This window comes from Cebidichthys violaceus, unplaced genomic scaffold (genome assembly GCF_023349555.1).
Source record: "Cebidichthys violaceus isolate CVI_PGR_0920_01 unplaced genomic scaffold, fCebVio1.0.p SCAF_6, whole genome shotgun sequence".
Classification (NCBI taxonomy): Eukaryota; Metazoa; Chordata; class Actinopteri; order Perciformes; family Stichaeidae; genus Cebidichthys; species Cebidichthys violaceus.
Genome location: NW_027176816.1, coordinates 12,493,798 through 12,513,381, shown reverse-complemented (window position 1 = coordinate 12,513,381; position 19,584 = coordinate 12,493,798). Strand labels below are relative to the sequence as shown.

At 40.5% G+C, this 19,584-nt stretch overlaps 1 protein-coding gene across 2 annotated transcripts in view; it reads left to right on the top strand.

The window, feature by feature from the left end:
* Positions 1-836: 836 nt before the first annotated feature.
* gabrd (gamma-aminobutyric acid type A receptor subunit delta) overlaps positions 837-19,584 on the top strand; it is a 28,373-nt gene continuing 9,625 nt past the window's right edge. Inside the window, exons 1-5 of one of the 2 annotated variants that reach the window (XM_068732584.1) lie at positions 837-1,239; positions 11,028-11,059; positions 13,093-13,160; positions 13,924-14,144; positions 16,036-16,118. In XM_068732584.1, the coding sequence (XP_068588685.1) occupies positions 1,172-1,239; positions 11,028-11,059; positions 13,093-13,160; positions 13,924-14,144; positions 16,036-16,118 (472 nt within the window). In that variant the 5' untranslated portion in view covers positions 837-1,171. Of the gene's footprint in view, positions 1,240-11,027; positions 11,144-13,092; positions 13,161-13,923; positions 14,145-16,035; positions 16,119-19,584 lie in introns of both variants that reach the window. The other variant, XM_068732583.1, reaches the window with a different exon arrangement.

Sequence of the window (19,584 nt, the reverse complement as noted above, 5' to 3'; positions counted from 1 at the left end):
TTAAAATGAGGCGCACATCCAAGGCTGACTAATTGTCATGTAGTTATTTGCATATGCTTACCCAAAGTATTGTCTACTATATTATTTAGTTATGTTTTGTACTCCAAATTGGTTGTATCCCCTTAAATATCACTACAATATTTGTTTTCCAGAGTGTTGGGATTACTGGATCAATTTTGATGATTCTTTTAAAAATTTGTCTTTCGGAACACTTTCGGAAAATGCAACACTGAAAAAAACAAAACATTATTACTTTTGTTATTGATTAACCTGCATGTTTGCAGTACAACAATTGTAGCATCTTTAGTCTTATTATACTGTGAATGTTGTTGATACTCCTATAATACATGGATTTGTATATTTTGCATGTGGTGCTCATTGCATATTTTATGAATATAATGGTTTGTGGTATTTATATAAATGTTTTTAGTATTTTTGGGGGGCAGGCTAAGTGAATGGAAGTGAAAAAAGTAAAAAAAAAAAAAAACTTTCCCAGAATCAGAAACTGATAATGGGGGGGGGGGGGGGGGGGGATGCTACTGTCCCCCAGACCAACTCAAGCACCTCTGAGTGCCCCTTTGGGCCCCTTTGGGCCCCTCACTATGCTTTTATCTCCACCAGAGTGAAATATGACTTTATTGGAGACAGTAATTACCTAATGGGTTGATTCGAATGTGTTTAACATTATATAATATAGTGTTCGTGGCCCCTCCCTTCCCTGGCCAGATTGAATCTGACGCTTAGAAGCCAAGCAACGGAGGAAATTGACAGATTAGTGACTCTCTCTCTCTCCATCCACCCCCCCCCCCCCCCCCCCCCCCCCCCTCTCTCTGCTCTGTTACCGGCGGACAGACGGCGGAGGCAGCGTTGGATCGGCTCGTTATTGCGGTCGGACCGGGAGTTTTTCTTTTCCTCGGTGCGCTCTGCTCTTGTGCGCTCCTGGACGCGGAGGAATTGGGGAGCATTACCATGGGATCATCATCATCATCACCATCACCACCATCATCCTCAACTGCATCAGCACCACCACACTCTACTTTGTTCTCGACAGCGCCGGATCACGAGGAGAGCGCGCTGAAATAAAACTCTTGGCTGTGGGCTTTTGTCGTCGATTTGCATTCCGGGGAAACTTTTTTTTTTACCTTCAATTATTTACCACATAGCTTGCGGAATGGAGATCCCAACTTTCCTTCTGCCGAGTCTTGGGCTGCTCTTCATTGGAGGGGATATTTTCACCTGGTGAGATCAGCTTTGCTTTTTATTTCTAGCAGGTGTCTTATTTCTACTTCCCACCACAAACAAATTGAAATAAAAAAAAAAAAATAGGTGAATAGAAAGTTGGATAAACCATAAACGTAAAGTCTGACCGGAACAGCCAAACGACCACTGAAAATGAGAATAACATTATGAGGAGATCATTACAATATCCATACCTCTCCATGGACGGTGCATTACAATCAACAATATCATACTTTAGAAAAATCAACATCATTTAAAGCTAAAATATCGCCAGTCAGTTTGATCTCCCTTGCAGTCGCCTCTCACGACGTCACCCTATTAATATTAATGTAGAGTTATAACGCTTGCTATGTGGCTTCTCCACACCCACAACCTGAAGTCTGCTTTCTCCTCTGCTTCACCTCCGGGCACATAGAGGACCTGATGACACTATTTGCATAATGCATATGCATAGATAGAGATGTTTTTTAATTAAAAAAAAAAATCTTTATGCAGATGAATTTGATGTGAGGTGAGTGGGTACGTTTTTGTGTAATGTCACCCACCTCCAGGCCTGTTCCATCAGGGTCAGATGGTGCCACGATGCACATGGGTTACAACAGCATGCACAGTCCACTCCACTAAAACCACCAACATAGGCGGAAGCCCAGTTTGGAAGAGTTTAACGAAAGGCAGGGAATTAACAGATGGACAGTTGCCGTCTCAAATATGCCACAGAATTTTGCTCACGATGCCTCCTGTTCACTGCACATGGAGCTGAAATTAGTCTTTAAGAATTAATTTTAGCGCATTCAACTGTGAATTTAAAGTGAGGTGAGATTTGCAGGTAAAATGAAGATCCTACGAGCCAAGACAACCTTAAACTTAACGCCATTTAAAGCGTACATTGAAATTTAATCCAAATGTGACCTCTGATTGTCAGTTTTGTAAATGACCTTCTCCCACAGCTGTCATAAATACAAAACAGGTTGCTTTTGTCAGCTGGTAAACCAGGTGTGTGCAAGGAGTTTTAGTGCTATGAACTTTATTTATGTCTTCAGTGGAGGCCTACAGCGCATTCATCTATGTGCAGTCGAAATGCCCTCGTGCTGTCTCGTCCACGAGCTTTCACAAGCATCCAATTCTTGGGATAACGAGCATCCACTGCCGAGCCCCATGTTTCCCTCAAAGCCCATATTCTGGCAAGTGCCTCCACTGGAAAAGGGCAGAGGGTGAAGCTACTTAAGCTTTGGGTGAAATTTGGACAAATCACTTCTATTGTCCCTCTTGGCTGTCCACCAGCAGAGGGAGTAACAGCTATTGTAATTGGATTTCTCTGCCTTAAGTCACTGCTGTTATTATTTTGTTCCCAGTACAATGCAGAGTGTATAGGCTTTTTCTTGCACCTCATTATGTGTCAGCTCCCTCTCTCTCTCTCTCTTTCTCTCCCTCACACACACGCACACACACACACACACACACACACACACACACACACACACACACACACAGGCACATATACGCACACACACACATTACTGCTTTGCCTTTGGTGGTTGAAAGTTGCAAACTGTTTCCTTCCCCTCGTGCCCCGCTCTGAACAGAATTACTCCAGTTCTCTTTTTAGCTCCTCATTTATCCATTTCACCAAAGTTTCTTTGCTGAGTTATGCCTCGCCACCTTTGGTGTGGTGTAGTTTTCACAGTTTTTCTTTCCAGCTGAAGTGTCACCCTTTACGTCACAGGGACTCAGAAAAGCATGCATATCCAGTGGGTAAATACTAGGTGCTGGACAGAAGAGCATGTAAAAGATGTTTTGTTACATTCTTTATGTTTTACTTGGTTTGCGTACTTATTTTAAGCCCAACCATGATGTTGGACCCTGATGGAACGTCATAGTTTGACAGCAAGAAAGTGACGTCTAGGGTCCTGGCCAAACGACCAAACTGACAGGTGTAATTTTGGGATCCATAAAATTGTGGGATTGTGAGTAGAAATGTCACGCCCCTGTTTTTGTTTCATCGCAGCCATTTTTAAAGGCACTAAATAGTGCATCAATTTACTGAAACTCAAAAGAAATGGAGGACAGCAATAATATAGTGTAGTTGAGAGTAAATATGGTGTGATTTTGGACAAATAATGGATTTGTTTACAGTCAGACAAATCTAGAATAGCATCAGCCTTACCCTACAATGTTAACAGACCTTTGCCACAGCAGACAGTTCTATTTTTTTTGGCAAAAAGCCATAACTAACTAACTAACTAACTAACTAACTAAGATATTAAAGGTTCTCTATGATATTCAGAGAATTAATACAGCATCAAACAACTATTGTCGATGTAAAGATATAGTGGAGTAAAACAAAGTCGCCCTCCTTCTGTGTGTCCGATTTTCTGCTTGCTTTGTTGACATAGTCGGGCTGGCCATGCATGTTTTTAGTGCATGTGAGCGTGCACCAATCGGCTTGCTCATGGGCGCTGCCCTGCCCCGCACGCATACGAAACTCATACCGTGGTTACGGCTGATGGCGCCGTCGGTCTCTGACAGCACTTTTGCTGTTGTTTGCACTGTTAGCACCGTTACCACCACTCAGCCGTCGCCATGTTGAGAGTCGCGTGGAGGCACTATATGGTCTCATTTTCCAATTTAGCAGCTATGCCTTTTCCTGCTATAACACATTAAAATGTCTGCTGTGAAAAAGGCCTATTGGTAAATTCAATCATGCTTTTCCGAAGAAATTGAGCTGTCTAACTAGCTAACTACTTTTACCATTTTCTCCCTTGCAATATTTATAACATATCTGCTGACAGCAAAACCCGAGATTATAACCAAATAACTTTTTTATCAGATGACCTAACCGTGGTTTGGTGTTGCCTACATGAACACTTCCTGCAGCTGGATAACATTAGAAGTTATTTTATACTTTGGGGCACATTTCGAAATACATTTTGCATTGAATCAAATGACCACATCAGCTGACACAAAAACAGGTGAGGCGGCGTAGTATTCCACAACAGGTGATTAGTTTCCGGGGCTATCTGTATAATATAATGAAATACAAATCAAACCACAAATCTATCATGCGTAGTCTGCTGTGGACAAGATGCGTTTTGCCGCAGGATTTAATCCCAACATGTTATGATCTCTCTGATCTGTCACACTTGTCCTGAAACAAGTGACACAGTGCTCCGAACCAATCTGTGTAAGAGGCTGAGTCAGCGGATAAATCTCTCCTACTGTCCGAAGAGTACATTTCCCAATAACACAGTGATTGGATCATGTTCCTCTGGCTGCATGAACTGGCTCCGTAAGCCTGACTCTGCTCCTGCAGCAGGCTGAGGTGGTGCATGGACACTTCAGTGCTTCCACTAAAAGCCTCCCACTTATGAAGGTAGATCTGTGTCTTTATTACGCAAACAAAAAAATATGTTTTGAAAGCAAATTTGTCGCACTGCAATCAAAAATCAAGTTTGTAAGTGAAAATATATAAACTGAGAATAAATTATTTGTTAGTTTTGCTTATGAAACTATAATTTTTGGTTGCAAAACAAAAACCTTTGCTTTCAAAACCAAAAGCTACGGTTTCAAAACAAAAAGCTACGGTTTCAAAACCAAAAGCTACGGTTTCAAAACCAAAACCAAAACGTAAAGCTATGAGTTGAGTTTGGACGTAATGGGCCAGGAGCCAGGAGTTTGGCTGAATGAGCCAGGAGTTTCTATTGGTGGGTTCGACTTACGTTACATGCACGCAGAAAGTGAAGCTTCATGTCAACAACACCTCATGTCGTTCTTTAAAAAAAGAGACTCTACGACACTAACAAGATGAAAACAAAGTGAAGTGCTAACAGAGCAATATAATGTCAACTTACCTCCATGCCGCTCATCACAGTAACCTCTACAGTGGAAGTAGATGCCGGGATCCAAGTCGAACCCACCAATAGAAACTCCTGGCTCATTCAGCAGCGTATGCCCCACCCACTACGTCCAAACTCAACTCATAGCTTTACGTTTTGGTTTTGGTTTTGAAACCGTAGCTTTTGGTTTTGAAACCGTAGCTTTTCGTTTTGAAAGCAAAGGTTTTTGTTTTGCAACCAAAAATTATAGTTTCATAAGCAAAACTAACAAATAATTTATTCTCAGTTTATATATTTTCACTTACAAACTTGATTTTTGATTGCAGTGCGAGAAATTTGCTTTCAAAACATATTTTTTTGTTTGCGTAATAAAGACACAAATCTACCTTCATACCCACTCAGTTTGTAAATGCAATAAGAAACACTTTATTCTAATAATTCTGTTGTCCAGTCAGTTCAATATGCTCACAAGCATTCACATTTGGATTATCAAATACATATCAATTTATTTATTTTTTTTAAATACTTTTGGAAAAATCTCTTTACAGCCATCTGCAAATGGCATATTGGAGATAAACATAAATAATGGAAGCTGTAGCTAAAACTAAGGATACTGAGTCTTCTGTATTTTTGGAGATTCATTTGAGGGGTTTTAGCAACTTGGGGTGTATGAATGAAAACTTGATAGATATTTTATATGATTCCATGTTAAATATGTATTAGACGTATCAGAATTTGACTAAGTACAATGAATAAATTAAACATTCAGTGTTTCCCCATCAGAAATCCTGCAAGTGTGGAGAATGCTCTAAAACCGCATTTAGACCTTAATATTTGTTACTGCAATTCAAAAGTCCAAATGATTCAAGAGTGTAGTGTGTTTACTGTCCATTCAATTCAAACAATCAATTTCTTGGCAAAAAACTACAAAAAATAAGGAGAACTTGTCACATGTCCCCAGAGTCACTTACTTAGTCTGACCAACAGTCAAAGTCCCCCACAAATGTGTTTACGGTTTACTTTTGCAATATGATTTAAGAAAAGCACATATTTGAGAAGTTGGCTTTACCAAATGTTTGCTATTTGCTAACCTGATAAATTACTTAAACACAATATATATATTTTCAAATTTATCACTGAAAAAAATTCTGTTGACGAATAATTTGACTTTAATCATAGTTTTCACGAGGGCATGGCTTAGATAATTCAATAACATATTGTTTTTATATTACCAGTTATTACCTTTTTTGTCCTCTGTTACTGAAGAAGAAGAAAGTCATTCAGTAATCTATGTATCAAAGTTTTTTTAAGTTTTAAAGTTTTTCAGGTGAACACAAAGTATGTGAAAATATTTTCTGTATGATTTGCAAATCATCCTAATCACAATACTGAAAGTTAGAATTGAAGCTCTGTTTTTTTTCAGCCTCTCTGAAATAATCTTTGAGGAAACTTGCTGAAATGAATGTTAGCCCTGCAGCATTTTCCACTCTGATAAGGAGGCCCTACTGTAAATCTTCTCTGCCTTGTACAGTACTGTGTGTCCATCCAGCAGATCCCCTGTATATTTCACCGTGTTTAGGAAGGAATGGAGGCCTCATGCTTAGAGAGACCAGCCTGTGACTAGAGGATCAGAGTTCAGACTCTTACACTGCTGAAGTGTCCTTGAGCAGCAGAGGGACAATTCAGTGCTTCCACTAAAAGCCTCCTACTCAAGTTGAGATTTTTAAAACAATTATTCTGTTTTCTAATTAGTTTGATAGACTCACAAGCATTCGCATTTGGATTATTGAAATGTATCAAAAATCTTTTTGAAAAATCTCTGACAGCAATCTAGCACTGGCATATTAGAGATACAATTTCACAGAGTGAATATTCATACTGAACATATGTGATAGGAACAAAAGTATGGACTCAGCACACTTTGGTAAAAGTTAGGGACACATCAGTGCCTTAATATATATCAAAAAAGGCAACACTAACTATTGTGGCACTCACGATGCTAACCCTGGTGCATTGTGTACACGCACCAAAAGTGCCAATACATTCTCTCTGATCTATGTGCGGTACAAGAAGTAGCACTTCCTTCACTGAAAAACTATTTAGTTGTATATAAATGTAATTTGGAGACAAGGTTGCTGGGACACACTTGCTAAGAGGCCACTCCCACTGACAGGCTCAGCACCTGTCCTTGATCAAATGGTGCACACTTAGTTTACTTTTAATGTAAAGAAGTTTGGACAAATACAACAATTTTTTAAACCAGTTTTTTCCCCTTTCCTATTTGTACTTGTTTATATAGCACACTTCTAATCGTTTATCAATTTCCTATTTCCCCATGTCTTTTTTCAACAATCCCCATTTTCCTCGTTAAATGCTAGGATCAAGGAAATCGAGAATAAAGAATTTAAAAAAATCAATATGCCAGTAAAAGATCAATATGCGAAATAAGTCCAAATTATTTTTTACTTTGTCAAGTGATTGAGTAGAAAGGTAAAAATGCAGTATTCATTCATTAAAACGTTAATAAGCTGCTCCTTGGACTCCATACCTAAATGCTAAACAGTAGGTATATTCAGAGTGTTAATGTAGTTCATAAAATTATCTGTTTGCTAAATGAAAAGGGATCTATTAATCACTGTTACTGTCAGTTTTGGAACACACACACACACACACACACACACACACACACACACACACACACACACACACACACAATTACACACAATCATATAAATGGGTTAGCTCCCTGTAGACTTATTTATGTTTTATCATTATTTATTCAAATGGATTGTGCAACACTGCCCCATCTCACGTCGACGCCACTAAAACAAATGACACAGTGAGCGTCAGAGTGAGGATCGGCGCATCGACACTCAGGTAACTAGTGTCAGTGTATAAAAGTAATTAGGCTTGTTAGTTCGTGCTGCACATTACGTTCACAAAAAGACACCATCAATTTGAGAGGGGCTGCAGCTCTTTGTCTTTCCTCTCCTCCATCTCCTCTCCCCATCTGTTTAATGTTAGCTCATAAACAGACAGGGTGCAGATCCAGGCCTTGGGAGAGACGTTTGATGCAAGGGAAATACAGAAGGGAGAGGAGCGACTGGAAATACACACTCTCCACTGTTTGTCATGGATGGAGGGGCTAGAAAATAAAGAGGCTAAATCGTATTTTTAGAGAATCTCCACAGAGAGCAATGACACAGCATACAGTAATATTTCTTCCCTCGTTGGAGACCTGCGTATGTTGCAGTTTTGGATCTTTGTGGTCGTAAAATGCATATTCAGGTCGGAAATCACAAAGTAAATACTTCATCAATTTAGAGAGTCAGAGGAGGTCTGATCGGCTCTTTAGAGAGCAGGGTTTAATTAAAACAATAATCTCTGATCTTTTGCCACAATTATTGATGAAAAGAATCAGGGATACAAGATTTTGTAAGTCCAGTAAGTTTAGTAAGCGTTCGCATTTTCTCTGCGAAGTATTTTGGATTCAATAAATAAGATACGCTTCTGATGTGTTGTAATAGGAGAAGAGCAGCAATAGCCACCAACAGATAAACAGAAGATGGCCTTTACAAAACATCTCAGAAAAAGAGATAGCTCTTCCACTGGTCTGTGACATAAAGGGGATAAAAAGTTACATTTCTGTAATCTGTAACTATAAATACACCTTGTAAAGTCAGGGATTGCAATACCAAGAATCCTGAAAAGTTCCTGAAAATGAAGATGAAGTTCCAAAAGATAGACTAATACAATACAGTAGGATTTGTTCCTATAGCGGACACACATTCCCGTCCCTCCATGTGATGAGGCCCGTTTGAAATGGTGTGGTAATGGATTTCTTGAAGGAAAAGCTCCTTATTTCCATATTTAGAAAGTACCAATTGGTGAAGAAATCCAGGAGTCACACGGTGATTAATTAATTCACTCAGTGCTCCCATTTATTTCAGACATGACAGTGATTGCCAGACTAAGAATACATCTGCCACTACAACATGGGAAATGTTAATGACATGGCAGAAATACTGTTTTTTTCCTACTATTTCATGCAGATAATTATTACATGTTATTTTTGCTGAGGAGGTCACTTTACCATGTAGCCGCAGGTGTAATGCTTTGCTCTCTAGGAAGTCGACTTTCTCCAAATGTCAGCCTCATTGCAAAGGTCACTGAATGGCGTTTCATTGTTGGTCAATAATTACGCTTTCGATCAAGCCCCCATATGGTCCATTTCCCTGTCAATGCCACCACCTGCCTTTGTGACTTTGAATGTCAGTAGAACCTTTCATTTCATTCAATTCATTCATCGCACGTCAGTCAGCTCTTTCAACTCTGGATGGCAGTTTAGCTTCTAAAATCTGATTCTTTGCCACAGATTGTATACAAAAATATGAATGCATAATTCTCTGCTCACATTAAATGACAGCATAGTGTCTCCCATGGCGATGTAACTGACCATGATGCAAACTCAAATACATTAAGGTCCATACTGCAACATTTATCTGCATATCATCTGTTTACAGGCTCTGTTTTAGAATGCAAAACTGCCACCTGGTGGTATCTGAGCTGTGCTGCTCTTGTTAAATCATACACGGAGGCAGTGTCCGTCAGCATGGGCTCTGGGCGATTTAGGACTCTGCCGAGGGCTCCGAGGGGCCCTGGGGGAGTCCTTTTATTACGATATATATAAAAGGACTCCCAGTATATCCTATTATTCCCCTCTCGAGAGGTTAGAGGAATGGAAAAAAGAAAAAAAGCACTGCTTGAATCGAGGTGTCACTGCCCCAAACCAGAGACAGCAATGTATTAAGGTGCTAACTTAAAAGTCTTATTAAATGGGGATATGTGGTCTAATGAGGACCCGCTTCTTTTTAATAAAATGGTCCCGAGGTTCATGGACTGAGGCACAGCATGATGTTCGGTCTGAGCTGTGTGAAATCTGGAGCTGCACAGCCAGATTTGGATCAGCCTCCTTGTGGACATACTCTGGAGACACAAATGAAGGAAAATATGCCAACCAGGCTTCAACCAATGTGGCAAGTGCAGGTATTTGAGAGGATACAACTGACGGCTAGCATTTCATTCTGACATTCAGTATCAGCAGAATGTGGTCATTTCCATGAAAGAATCCCCAACTAATATCATATGTTGTTTTTTAATGACATGCTGCTGATGATAACACAGAATCATTCATGATTACATTTTTCATTAGATTTATTTGAGAGCACATCCATTTTACTTACTATGACTCATAGATGCAATACAGTGCTTCGCATCATATTATTGAATAAATCAAAGCATCAATTTATTTATATATTTATCAATAAAAACAGAGGGCACAAATACAACAGAACAAAGAGCCTGCTTTTTCCAACTTAAATCTATTAGAAATATGTATTTGAACATATGTCTTCTTATTGTTGTTGTAAGTTTAAGAGACTATAGTATCCCAATTCAGTCATGAATAATACAAATGATTTAGAGAACATGGATTTATAGGATATGGCAGAGATACGTATATATGTTGAATTTTCATGTCCTTATACATTCAATAAACATGTAAAGGTTGCTCTGTGTCTGCTGGATGTGTAGATAGGCAACTAGTTACTAACATGTTTGCCTTAACTTTACAATGTGATGATATGTCATTGTTGTGTTTACAGATTTATTTCTCCCAAGTGGCAAAACCCCCCCAAAAACAACAACAATTATTAATCTTTAAAAGACAAATGAATGATTCTGGGTTCATTTTCTTAACCTAAAGAAACGGTTTGAGATTGTCTTTTTATTACAGTGAATTCTAATCCTTTTTTCTGTCATTAGTGAACATTGTCTGGCATTTGGAGATGTGTTTTTTCCACGTACGTTCCTGACTGCATCTGACGCTCAGCGTGGACACATGTTGTGGTGGGACGACCTCTGAAGGCTGCTGTGTTTGCTGTTTGTCTCCTTTAGGGCCATGCTGAGTGACATTGGGGACTATGTAGGTAAAGACATTCAAATATCCTGGTTACCTAACCTGGATGAGTTAATGAAGGGCTATGCCAGAAATTTTCGCCCTGGGATAGGAGGTGAGTATGAGATCTACTGCTCGTGGCGTTGGGTTGCATTTCACCCCCTCACATTTACAGCCATCCTTAGCATCACCCACCTCAAGTTACAGCAACACGGGTGTTCACATTTCATTCTCCAATTCCATTATCCTGAGAGGTTGTCTTCTTTTTTTTTTCTTGTACAACATTTGAACAAAGCTGCATTTACCTTATGTAAATACCTGCTTTGACTCCTCAGTTAGGTGAGTCATTTGTTAAGAAAAAAACAAACAGGCTTTGCTTAGAGGGATTATCGAGGACGATGCCCTTCAAAGACGAGAGGGAGACGGGTGGTGCAAACAATGAGCACCGCTGCAGAGACGTTGCTAAGAATGGCTGCAAGATGTGAAACATCCAATGACCACAGCGATAGATTTCTCAATCTCACAGCTTAACTCAGCTGAGCAAAGGTGAAAATGTGGAGCAGGAGCACCGCTATCACCACACTCCTATACGCAGAGCGACATAACACAGCATCATGTGGTGACTGCACTCCTATTGATGTAACATTAAAGTATGCTGACAAATGACAGCTAAAAGGAAGGGCTGTTGGTGACCGCTGAGGAATCATGTGTGTGTTATTGGGAGTAAGTCTCTTCATTCAACTCACATCCCATAGCCTTTTACTTTTGGAGTTGTGTTTGTATCATTTAACAATAAAATAACTATGAAATTTGCACAAATAAAAAAAGGGTTCATAGATTTCTTGCTGTGGGGAAGATCCAAACATGTACACAATTCGATTTGTGTCAATGGAAAAGCATATTTGTGAAACAAACCATTTGTTTGTACTTTCCAAAAAGGATTTCTGAATCCCATTGTATTGTGGAAAACATGTTTGCATCACGATCATTTACATTACATTCTATTCATTTTGCAGATGTTTTGTCCAAAGCAACTTACTAGTTCAATTGAATGCCTCTCAAACAAACAAATACAGTGTTCAGTGCTACAGTGCTTAGAGTTTTCTTGGCCACTATATATACTGGCAACTATATATACTGGCCACTATATATATATATCAGTAAGTGCTAGCATTTATAGAGTTCAAAACATATTTGTGGACATTATTTGCAAATACAAGTGCATTGCATTTGCAAGCAGTAAACACCTCTGTGAATCTTATTGTATTTGTGTAATATTCATGTTGTTTATTTTAGGTTTTATGATGCAAAATATGCCATATTAACTTTAACCTTTCAGTATATGGTAAGCCAACTTTTCTATTTTACTGCTCATGCAGTATATGTATTTCAAATGTATTATTAATCCGTCCACAACCACTGGAGGGTAATATGTAAAACATGCCTGCTATTGCATCAGGTGACACCTTCTAAACGTATCCTGCTGACCTTGGCGTGCAATGAACATGCCGTTGTAAATCACCTCACACTATACATCAAGTGTATGGCCAACTGAATACGATTTGAAATGGTTATGGGAAGGTGTTGAATGGTGGGGAATGGTAATATATGATTCCTTAATGCTCAGTATAAATAGCCTTTTCTGCTCTGCATCAGTGAGCTCTCCTGTAGTTTCTGCCCTCCAGCATCCGATCACAGAGGCACACTCCATGCTAATCACATGGCAAACTGTTGAGTGGAAATGCTAGTGTGCGTGTTGTATGTCTCTGTGTGTGTGTGTGCACGTGAATGTTGGCAGAAGCTCACTCCGTGCGAGTCCATGAAAGCCCAGTGTTGTTTATGAATGCCCACAGTGTGATGTGCCACTTAGCATGGTTAAACTGGATAATGCTTAATCTCTATGCACTGTAGAAGTGTTTGAGACGTGGGATGATGGTAGGTGGGAGGGAAACAGATGGGAGATGGAGAGCGGACGGGAAGGATTGATGGGTTCAGAATGAGCAGAGACGGTGCGTGTTTGGAGGGGAGGTTTTTCTTTCTTTCCTCACTTCTCCCCCCCCGCAGGTCCACCAGTGAACGTGGCCATGGCCATTGAGGTGGCCAGCATTGACCACATCTCCGAAGCCAACATGGTAGAGTATACAGTCACTTTCTCCTTCCTTTTACACACAGAGATTCTCTGTCGTACCTCAACTTCACTATTGCGGCACAGATCAAAGATTTGGTATTTGCATAATCCTGATTTATCCCACTTGAGGGTTTCAAAGTACTCAGAGTGAACATGTGTGACACATTGGCTGAGTTGTTAGATAATTCGATACTTTCAGGGATTTTGTATGGTAAGAACCAAATCTAGTGGATGCACTTTATGTATGTAACCCTGATTCTTTTACACACAAATAAATATTTTCCATGCTTCGGCAGATGAAAATCCACAAGCATTCCAATGAAGGCTCACCCAAAGCTGAAAAACAGTCAAAAGGCAAAACTGAGTACTACATAGCTCCAATTTACAACATACTTAGCTCCATCCTCGTGTCACTTCTGGTTGCAAAAAGCCAAAATGCCAAACTCAAGACTACAAAGGTCAAAAGCCAATGGGTGACGTCACAATGACTACGTCCACTTCATACAGTCCAAGCGAGAGCCACAAAAGACATTATTCAGATGTTTATTTGTATTTAATTGTATGAATACAGACTACATACACATTGGTTTTTTTTCATTTATCAAAATATTCTTGCCACAAAGGGAATTTTAGAAAAACTCAACAATTCCTTTTTTCCCTAATACTGTAGCGTTAGAGGTGTTTCTTTCTGTAAAGTTTGTTTCCCCATGTCCGTGACTCAGCCTACATGTTCGCATGTGTGTTTGTTTGTGTGCTGTTCTTGGCAGGATTACACCATGACCGTGTTCCTGCGGCAGAGCTGGCACGATGACCGCCTATCCTACAATCACACCAACAAGACGCTGGGGTTGGACAGTCGATTCGTGGACAAGCTGTGGGTGCCCGACACCTTCATCGTCAACGCCAAATCTGCTTGGTTCCACGATGTCACCGTGGAGAACAAGCTGATCCGCCTTCAGCCCAACGGAGTCATTCTATACAGCAGCCGGTATGAGCAAGCAGATTATTGTCGCCACTAGTCTGACAGTCAGACAACACAACCAGGGAGACAATGTGTATCTGGGTGCTAAGATGTTTCTTTATATGAGAACGCTCTCACTTGTTTCAGATTTTCTACGGGTTTTTTTTGTCACTCATGCTTTCAGAAACCTCCGACAATTTAGAACACAGACAGACATCTCTTATTTATCTGTCTTTGGGGATGAAAATCCCTCATGATCCAACACATGATGAGTCATTTTCTTGCTCGTAACTTCATAAGCTTGAAAAAATTCTCTGATATGGTCTGATGTGCATGTACAAGGCGGATGCAGAGAGACGGGGGAGGTCTCTCTGCATCCGGAGGAATATGAAAAAGTGAAGGTAAAGTGGGTCCAGGGGAATCATCAAAGGAGCAAAATTGGGTGTTACTGTGAGTATGTCAGTAGAATCCATGAACTTTTAAACAAAATCTTTCCACTGCTATGATAAAAATACTCCAATCCTAAATGACAAACTATATGATTGTTGTTGTTTTACCAAACACCCCGTATACATTTTCTACATACATCTTCTGCTGCCTCTGTTGGCAGGATGATATTGTTTCTCAGAGCCCCCCAAAAAGCTACAAATGAGAAAAAAGATGCCATAATGCTTTTCTGATCCATCACCTCTATGGTTAAACTTTGGTTAGGATTAGGCAACTGAATATTCTTAAGGTGTGGAAAAGATTGTAGCCCTGATGAAAACAACAACAACATTGACAGTTGTTAGGAGACAAGAGGCGAATAGTGGTCTATGAAAGCACAGTTTTACAATTTCCGTCCAACCCCAAACCTTCTTTGTAAGAGGTCGCCCATATTTTGTTTTATGTGGCTGAACAAATGAACAATGCTGTTGTTTTTCTGTTTAGTGAAATTTTTCATTAAAGCTGCTATAGTCAATATTTTTATACCAACAATGGATTAATTGACTATGTGTAATAGGAGTGTTCCCAACTAAGAATTTGTATACAGTCAAATCTGATTGGTCAAGTCTTTTTTTTAATATATCCATATTCTCATTTGCGACATTCCGTTTTTTCCACACCAGACAAAAGAGCTGAAACACTCAGTTAAACAAGTTGTCTCCTTGACTTGCATAAGAATAATTATTTTATAAAAGGACATTATCTCAGGGCCCGGCGCCACGAGGGGACAGTGCTGGTGGGGTGCTGTCCAAACGCAAATGAAGGATATCGATAGACAGAGAGAATGACACGCACAGTTTCTTAGCCAGCTTGCTTTTTGTGGTTTTAAAACTTTAGATTCCACTATTGTTGCAATCCCAGACAGAAGGGAAATGCCAGTAAAGGGAAAGTACAGTCAATTGTATTGGTTCAGCCTAGCTGCTCTCATTAACATTGTGGCCTCATCCTCATTAGTATGAGGGAGCATTTAGCAGCTAAAGTGCCAGATAGTTTTCTCAGGAGTTGGTGAAGATCAGAAATGAAAGCAGAGTGAATATTCGAGTTGCATTCGTCAGGTGAACAAAAGCACTACTCCAAATGAAAACTAATGTTGCTCTGTATCTTCTGGTGTACATGAGTAACTGTTTGATAAACATTTTTGCCATTTAACTTTATGACATATGTCAGTGTTATGTTTACAGAATCATTTTGTTTCCCCCCGAAGCTGCAAAAAAAACTAAAATTAATTGGGTCAAAGGTTTTTGTATCTTCTCTTAAAATTATTATTATTGCTATAAAGTATTGAGTTCATTTTCATCACAGCTCTCAGTTAATAGAACATGTTGTAGACACTGGAAAGATGGATGAAACCATGTGAACGTGAACTATGTTTTCGTAGAAACAACAGATGATGTACATTGAGTCATGATTAACTGGGGTGCTTTGTTCCTAGAATCACTTCAACGGTGGCGTGTGATATGGACCTGACCAAGTATCCCATGGATGAACAGGAGTGTATGCTGGACCTGGAGAGCTGTAAGTCACGATTCTTTGTTTCTTCACACATTCATGATAACATTTTGCTTTCTTAATTTTTCTCGACACGCTCATGCCAATGTAAAGGGACACCAAGGAAAGGTTACAATGTTAAAATTAGGGCTGGGTAAGTTAACGCGTTATTATCGCGTTAACGCATTCATTAATTAACGGCGACAATTATTTTATCATGCATTAACGCAGTTTTTTTTTATTATTAAGCGGACATTTTTAACACAACAACCGGGCAGCGAGTGGTGAACAGCTGTGTTTCTGTGGCGCCTCTTCCTTCTCGTCCTACTCTTCCTGCCCCCCCCCCCCCCCCGGGTGACACGTCTTGTTACAGGATCAAACGTGGCAATATCAAAATACACATTGTCGTGTTTTTAAATAAACATATAAGCAAGTGAGAACAAACTGCTCTTAACTGCAACTCTTTATTAGCAAAACTTCCACATCCACGTTACTGTCACGGCAGTACCGTAATGGAAACCTGTGAGGCCCCTGTGAGGAAGTTTTGGCATTCAATTCATAATTTTTCTGTTTTGAATGCCGCTTTTGGGCACCGCAGGAAAAATCAGTGCTAATGTTACTGAGTGAATCAGTGCTAACGTTAGCTACCTATTTGCTGCGGGCGCGCCGGTCTGTGACCTTCTGCCCTATGTTGTCACGTCACTAACCTAGCTAACAAAGAAAGCACAATTAAATATATATATATATATATATATATATATATATATATATATATATATATATAGACCATAGTGTGCATCCCATGTAATTCAAATTGAGGGTAATCTCTACGGGTCTGTGCCACGGTACAGATCCAGGTTCCCATGCTTCACCAACATTCCCCTGGGTCTTAAGTCCCTCCTGTACAGCTTTTATCACCCTCTATGTACCAACGTATATTTATAACTAATACCACACATATTACATGGTAATCAGCATTGCATATGTGTCTGACCAAAATACCAAAAAAGCAAAAAATAAATGATTAATTAAATTATTTTTTTTTGAGTTTTTAAAGTTTTTTTGTTTGGAATATGTCTCATCTCATCTTCAACCGCTTATCCAGGATTGGGTCGCGGAGGCAACAGCTCCAGCAAGGAACCCCAAACTTTCCTTTCCCGAGCCACATCAGCCAGCTCTGACTGGGAGATCCTGAGGCGCTCCCAGGCCAGTTTGGAGATATAGTCCCTCCACCTGGTCCTGGGCCTCCCTCGGGGTCTCCTTCCAGCTGGTCGTGCCTGGAACACCTCCCTAGGGAGGCGCCCAGGTGGCATCCTTACCAGATGCCCGAACCACCTCAACTGGCTCCTTTCCACGCAAAGGAGCAGTGGCTCTACTCCGAGTCCCTACTGACCGAACTTCTCACCCTATCTCTAAGGGAGATGCCAGCCACCCTCCTGAAGAAACCCATTTCGGCCGCTTGTACCCGCAATCTAATTCTTTCGGTCATGACCCAGTCCACATGACCATAGGTGAGGGTAGGAACGAAGATTGCCCGGTAGATAGAGAGCTTTGCCTTGCGGCTCAGCTCTCTTTTCGTCACAACGGTACAGTAGAGCGACTGCAATACCGCCCCAGCTGCTCCGATTCTCCGGCCAATCTCACGTTCCATTGTTCCCTCACTCGCGAACAAGACCCCGAGGTACTTGAACTCCTTCACTTGGGGTAAGGACTCATTCCCTACCCGGAGTGGGCAATCCACTGGTTTCCTGCTGAGAACCATGGCCTCAGATTTAGAGGTGCTGATCCTCATCTCAACCTCTTCCCCCTCACCTCATACTCCCGCAGCACCTCCCACAGTATCTCCCGGGGGACCCGGTCATCAGCTTCTCCAGGTCCACAAAACACATGTAGACCGGATGGGCGTATTCCCAAGCCCCCTCCAGGATCCTTGCGAGAGTGAAGAGCTGGTCCGTTGTTCCACAGCCAGGTCGGAATCCGGATTGTTCCTCTTCAATCCGAGGTTTGCCTATCGGCCGAAGCCTCCTTTCCAGCACCTTGGAGTAGACTTTACCAGGGAGGCTGAGTAGTGTGATACTGCGGTAATTGGCACACACCCTCTGGTCCCCCTTTTTGAACAGGGGAACCACCACCCCACCCCGGTCTGCCACTCCCTAGGCACCGTCCCAGACCTCCACACAATGTTGAAGAGACGTGTGTTTGGAATATGTATAATAAGCATATAATTTAGTTATCGCTACTGAGAATTTAACAACATTAAAACATTAAGATTAAAAAAAAAGAAAACATGACGTAGATAGGTTTGCAGTTTTCAAAGTGTATATTTCAAATTGCATCTATTACACACAAGAAAATACATTTCTGAACACCGGCTGAATATCTATTATCAGAATCATTATAACTGTATTTTAACTGCTATGTGTAAAGGGTATACTGCGGTTAAAAAGCACCTTATTTGTTTAAAGTGTTTGCAAACCAAATGTTATTGCACTTTTATTCATATAGCAGTATTTTTAAAATAACTGCGCAATACACTACTTTTGAATTCATTATTGAATTGCGCATAACAATGCGATTAATCACAGAAGATCTTGCGATTAATTGCGATTCAAAATTGTAATCGTTGCCCAGCACTAATTCAAATTCAAGACTGTATATCGGAAGAGGATGTAGTCACTGTGACATTACCTATTGGTTTGTGGACTGCTGTTTTGAAACCTTTACTTTTTGCCGTCGCCATCTTGTTTTTTTAGTCGTGGCCATCTTGTTTTTTGGAACCAGAAGTGACATGAGAGGGTGGAGCTAAGTAGGAACGAATACCGAATAAGACATTTTTTAGGGGACCAACACGGCTACAATACATTTTCATGAACTAAAAAACACGCTGTGAAGGGGTTAAAGTTGTAAGACAAAAACAGGGACAACTCCCAGAAAGGACAGCCATATCAATCACCAGGGAGCCACGCCCTCATGCAAACCCTGCTATTTTGTCCATTCAACTCCTAATGGGAACATAATTTACTAAAAGAACATCATACTGTATTGATGAAGACCTGAAACTAACTATTGAAAACATAAACTCATGTTTTCAATGTTTATTGAGGTTATAAATCAAGTGAGAAGCAGGGCCATTTTCTCATAGACTGCAAAACAATCTGAATTAAAGCTGCGAGCAGCGATGAACGGGCCCTCGCCTCCTCCCACATGTCGGGGGTGCCGGCGGGACTCCAACGTATGCAGCCGAGATCGTCTGCGACAGTCGGACAACGCGTGTCGGAGTCCGATGATGTTTTTCTGCTTGGACCGCGTGACGCAGGAAATGATGCTATGCAAATAGTCCACAGCATCCTGTATCCGCTGTGTGGTGCTACAGAGCATGCAAAAACATGTTTTATGTTGCTCTATAACAACTGTAGACAACATTGTGTAAAAGTCATGTAAATCGGATGCCAGTTGTCAAAAAACGCAGAATTACTTTGGCCAGCAGGTGGCG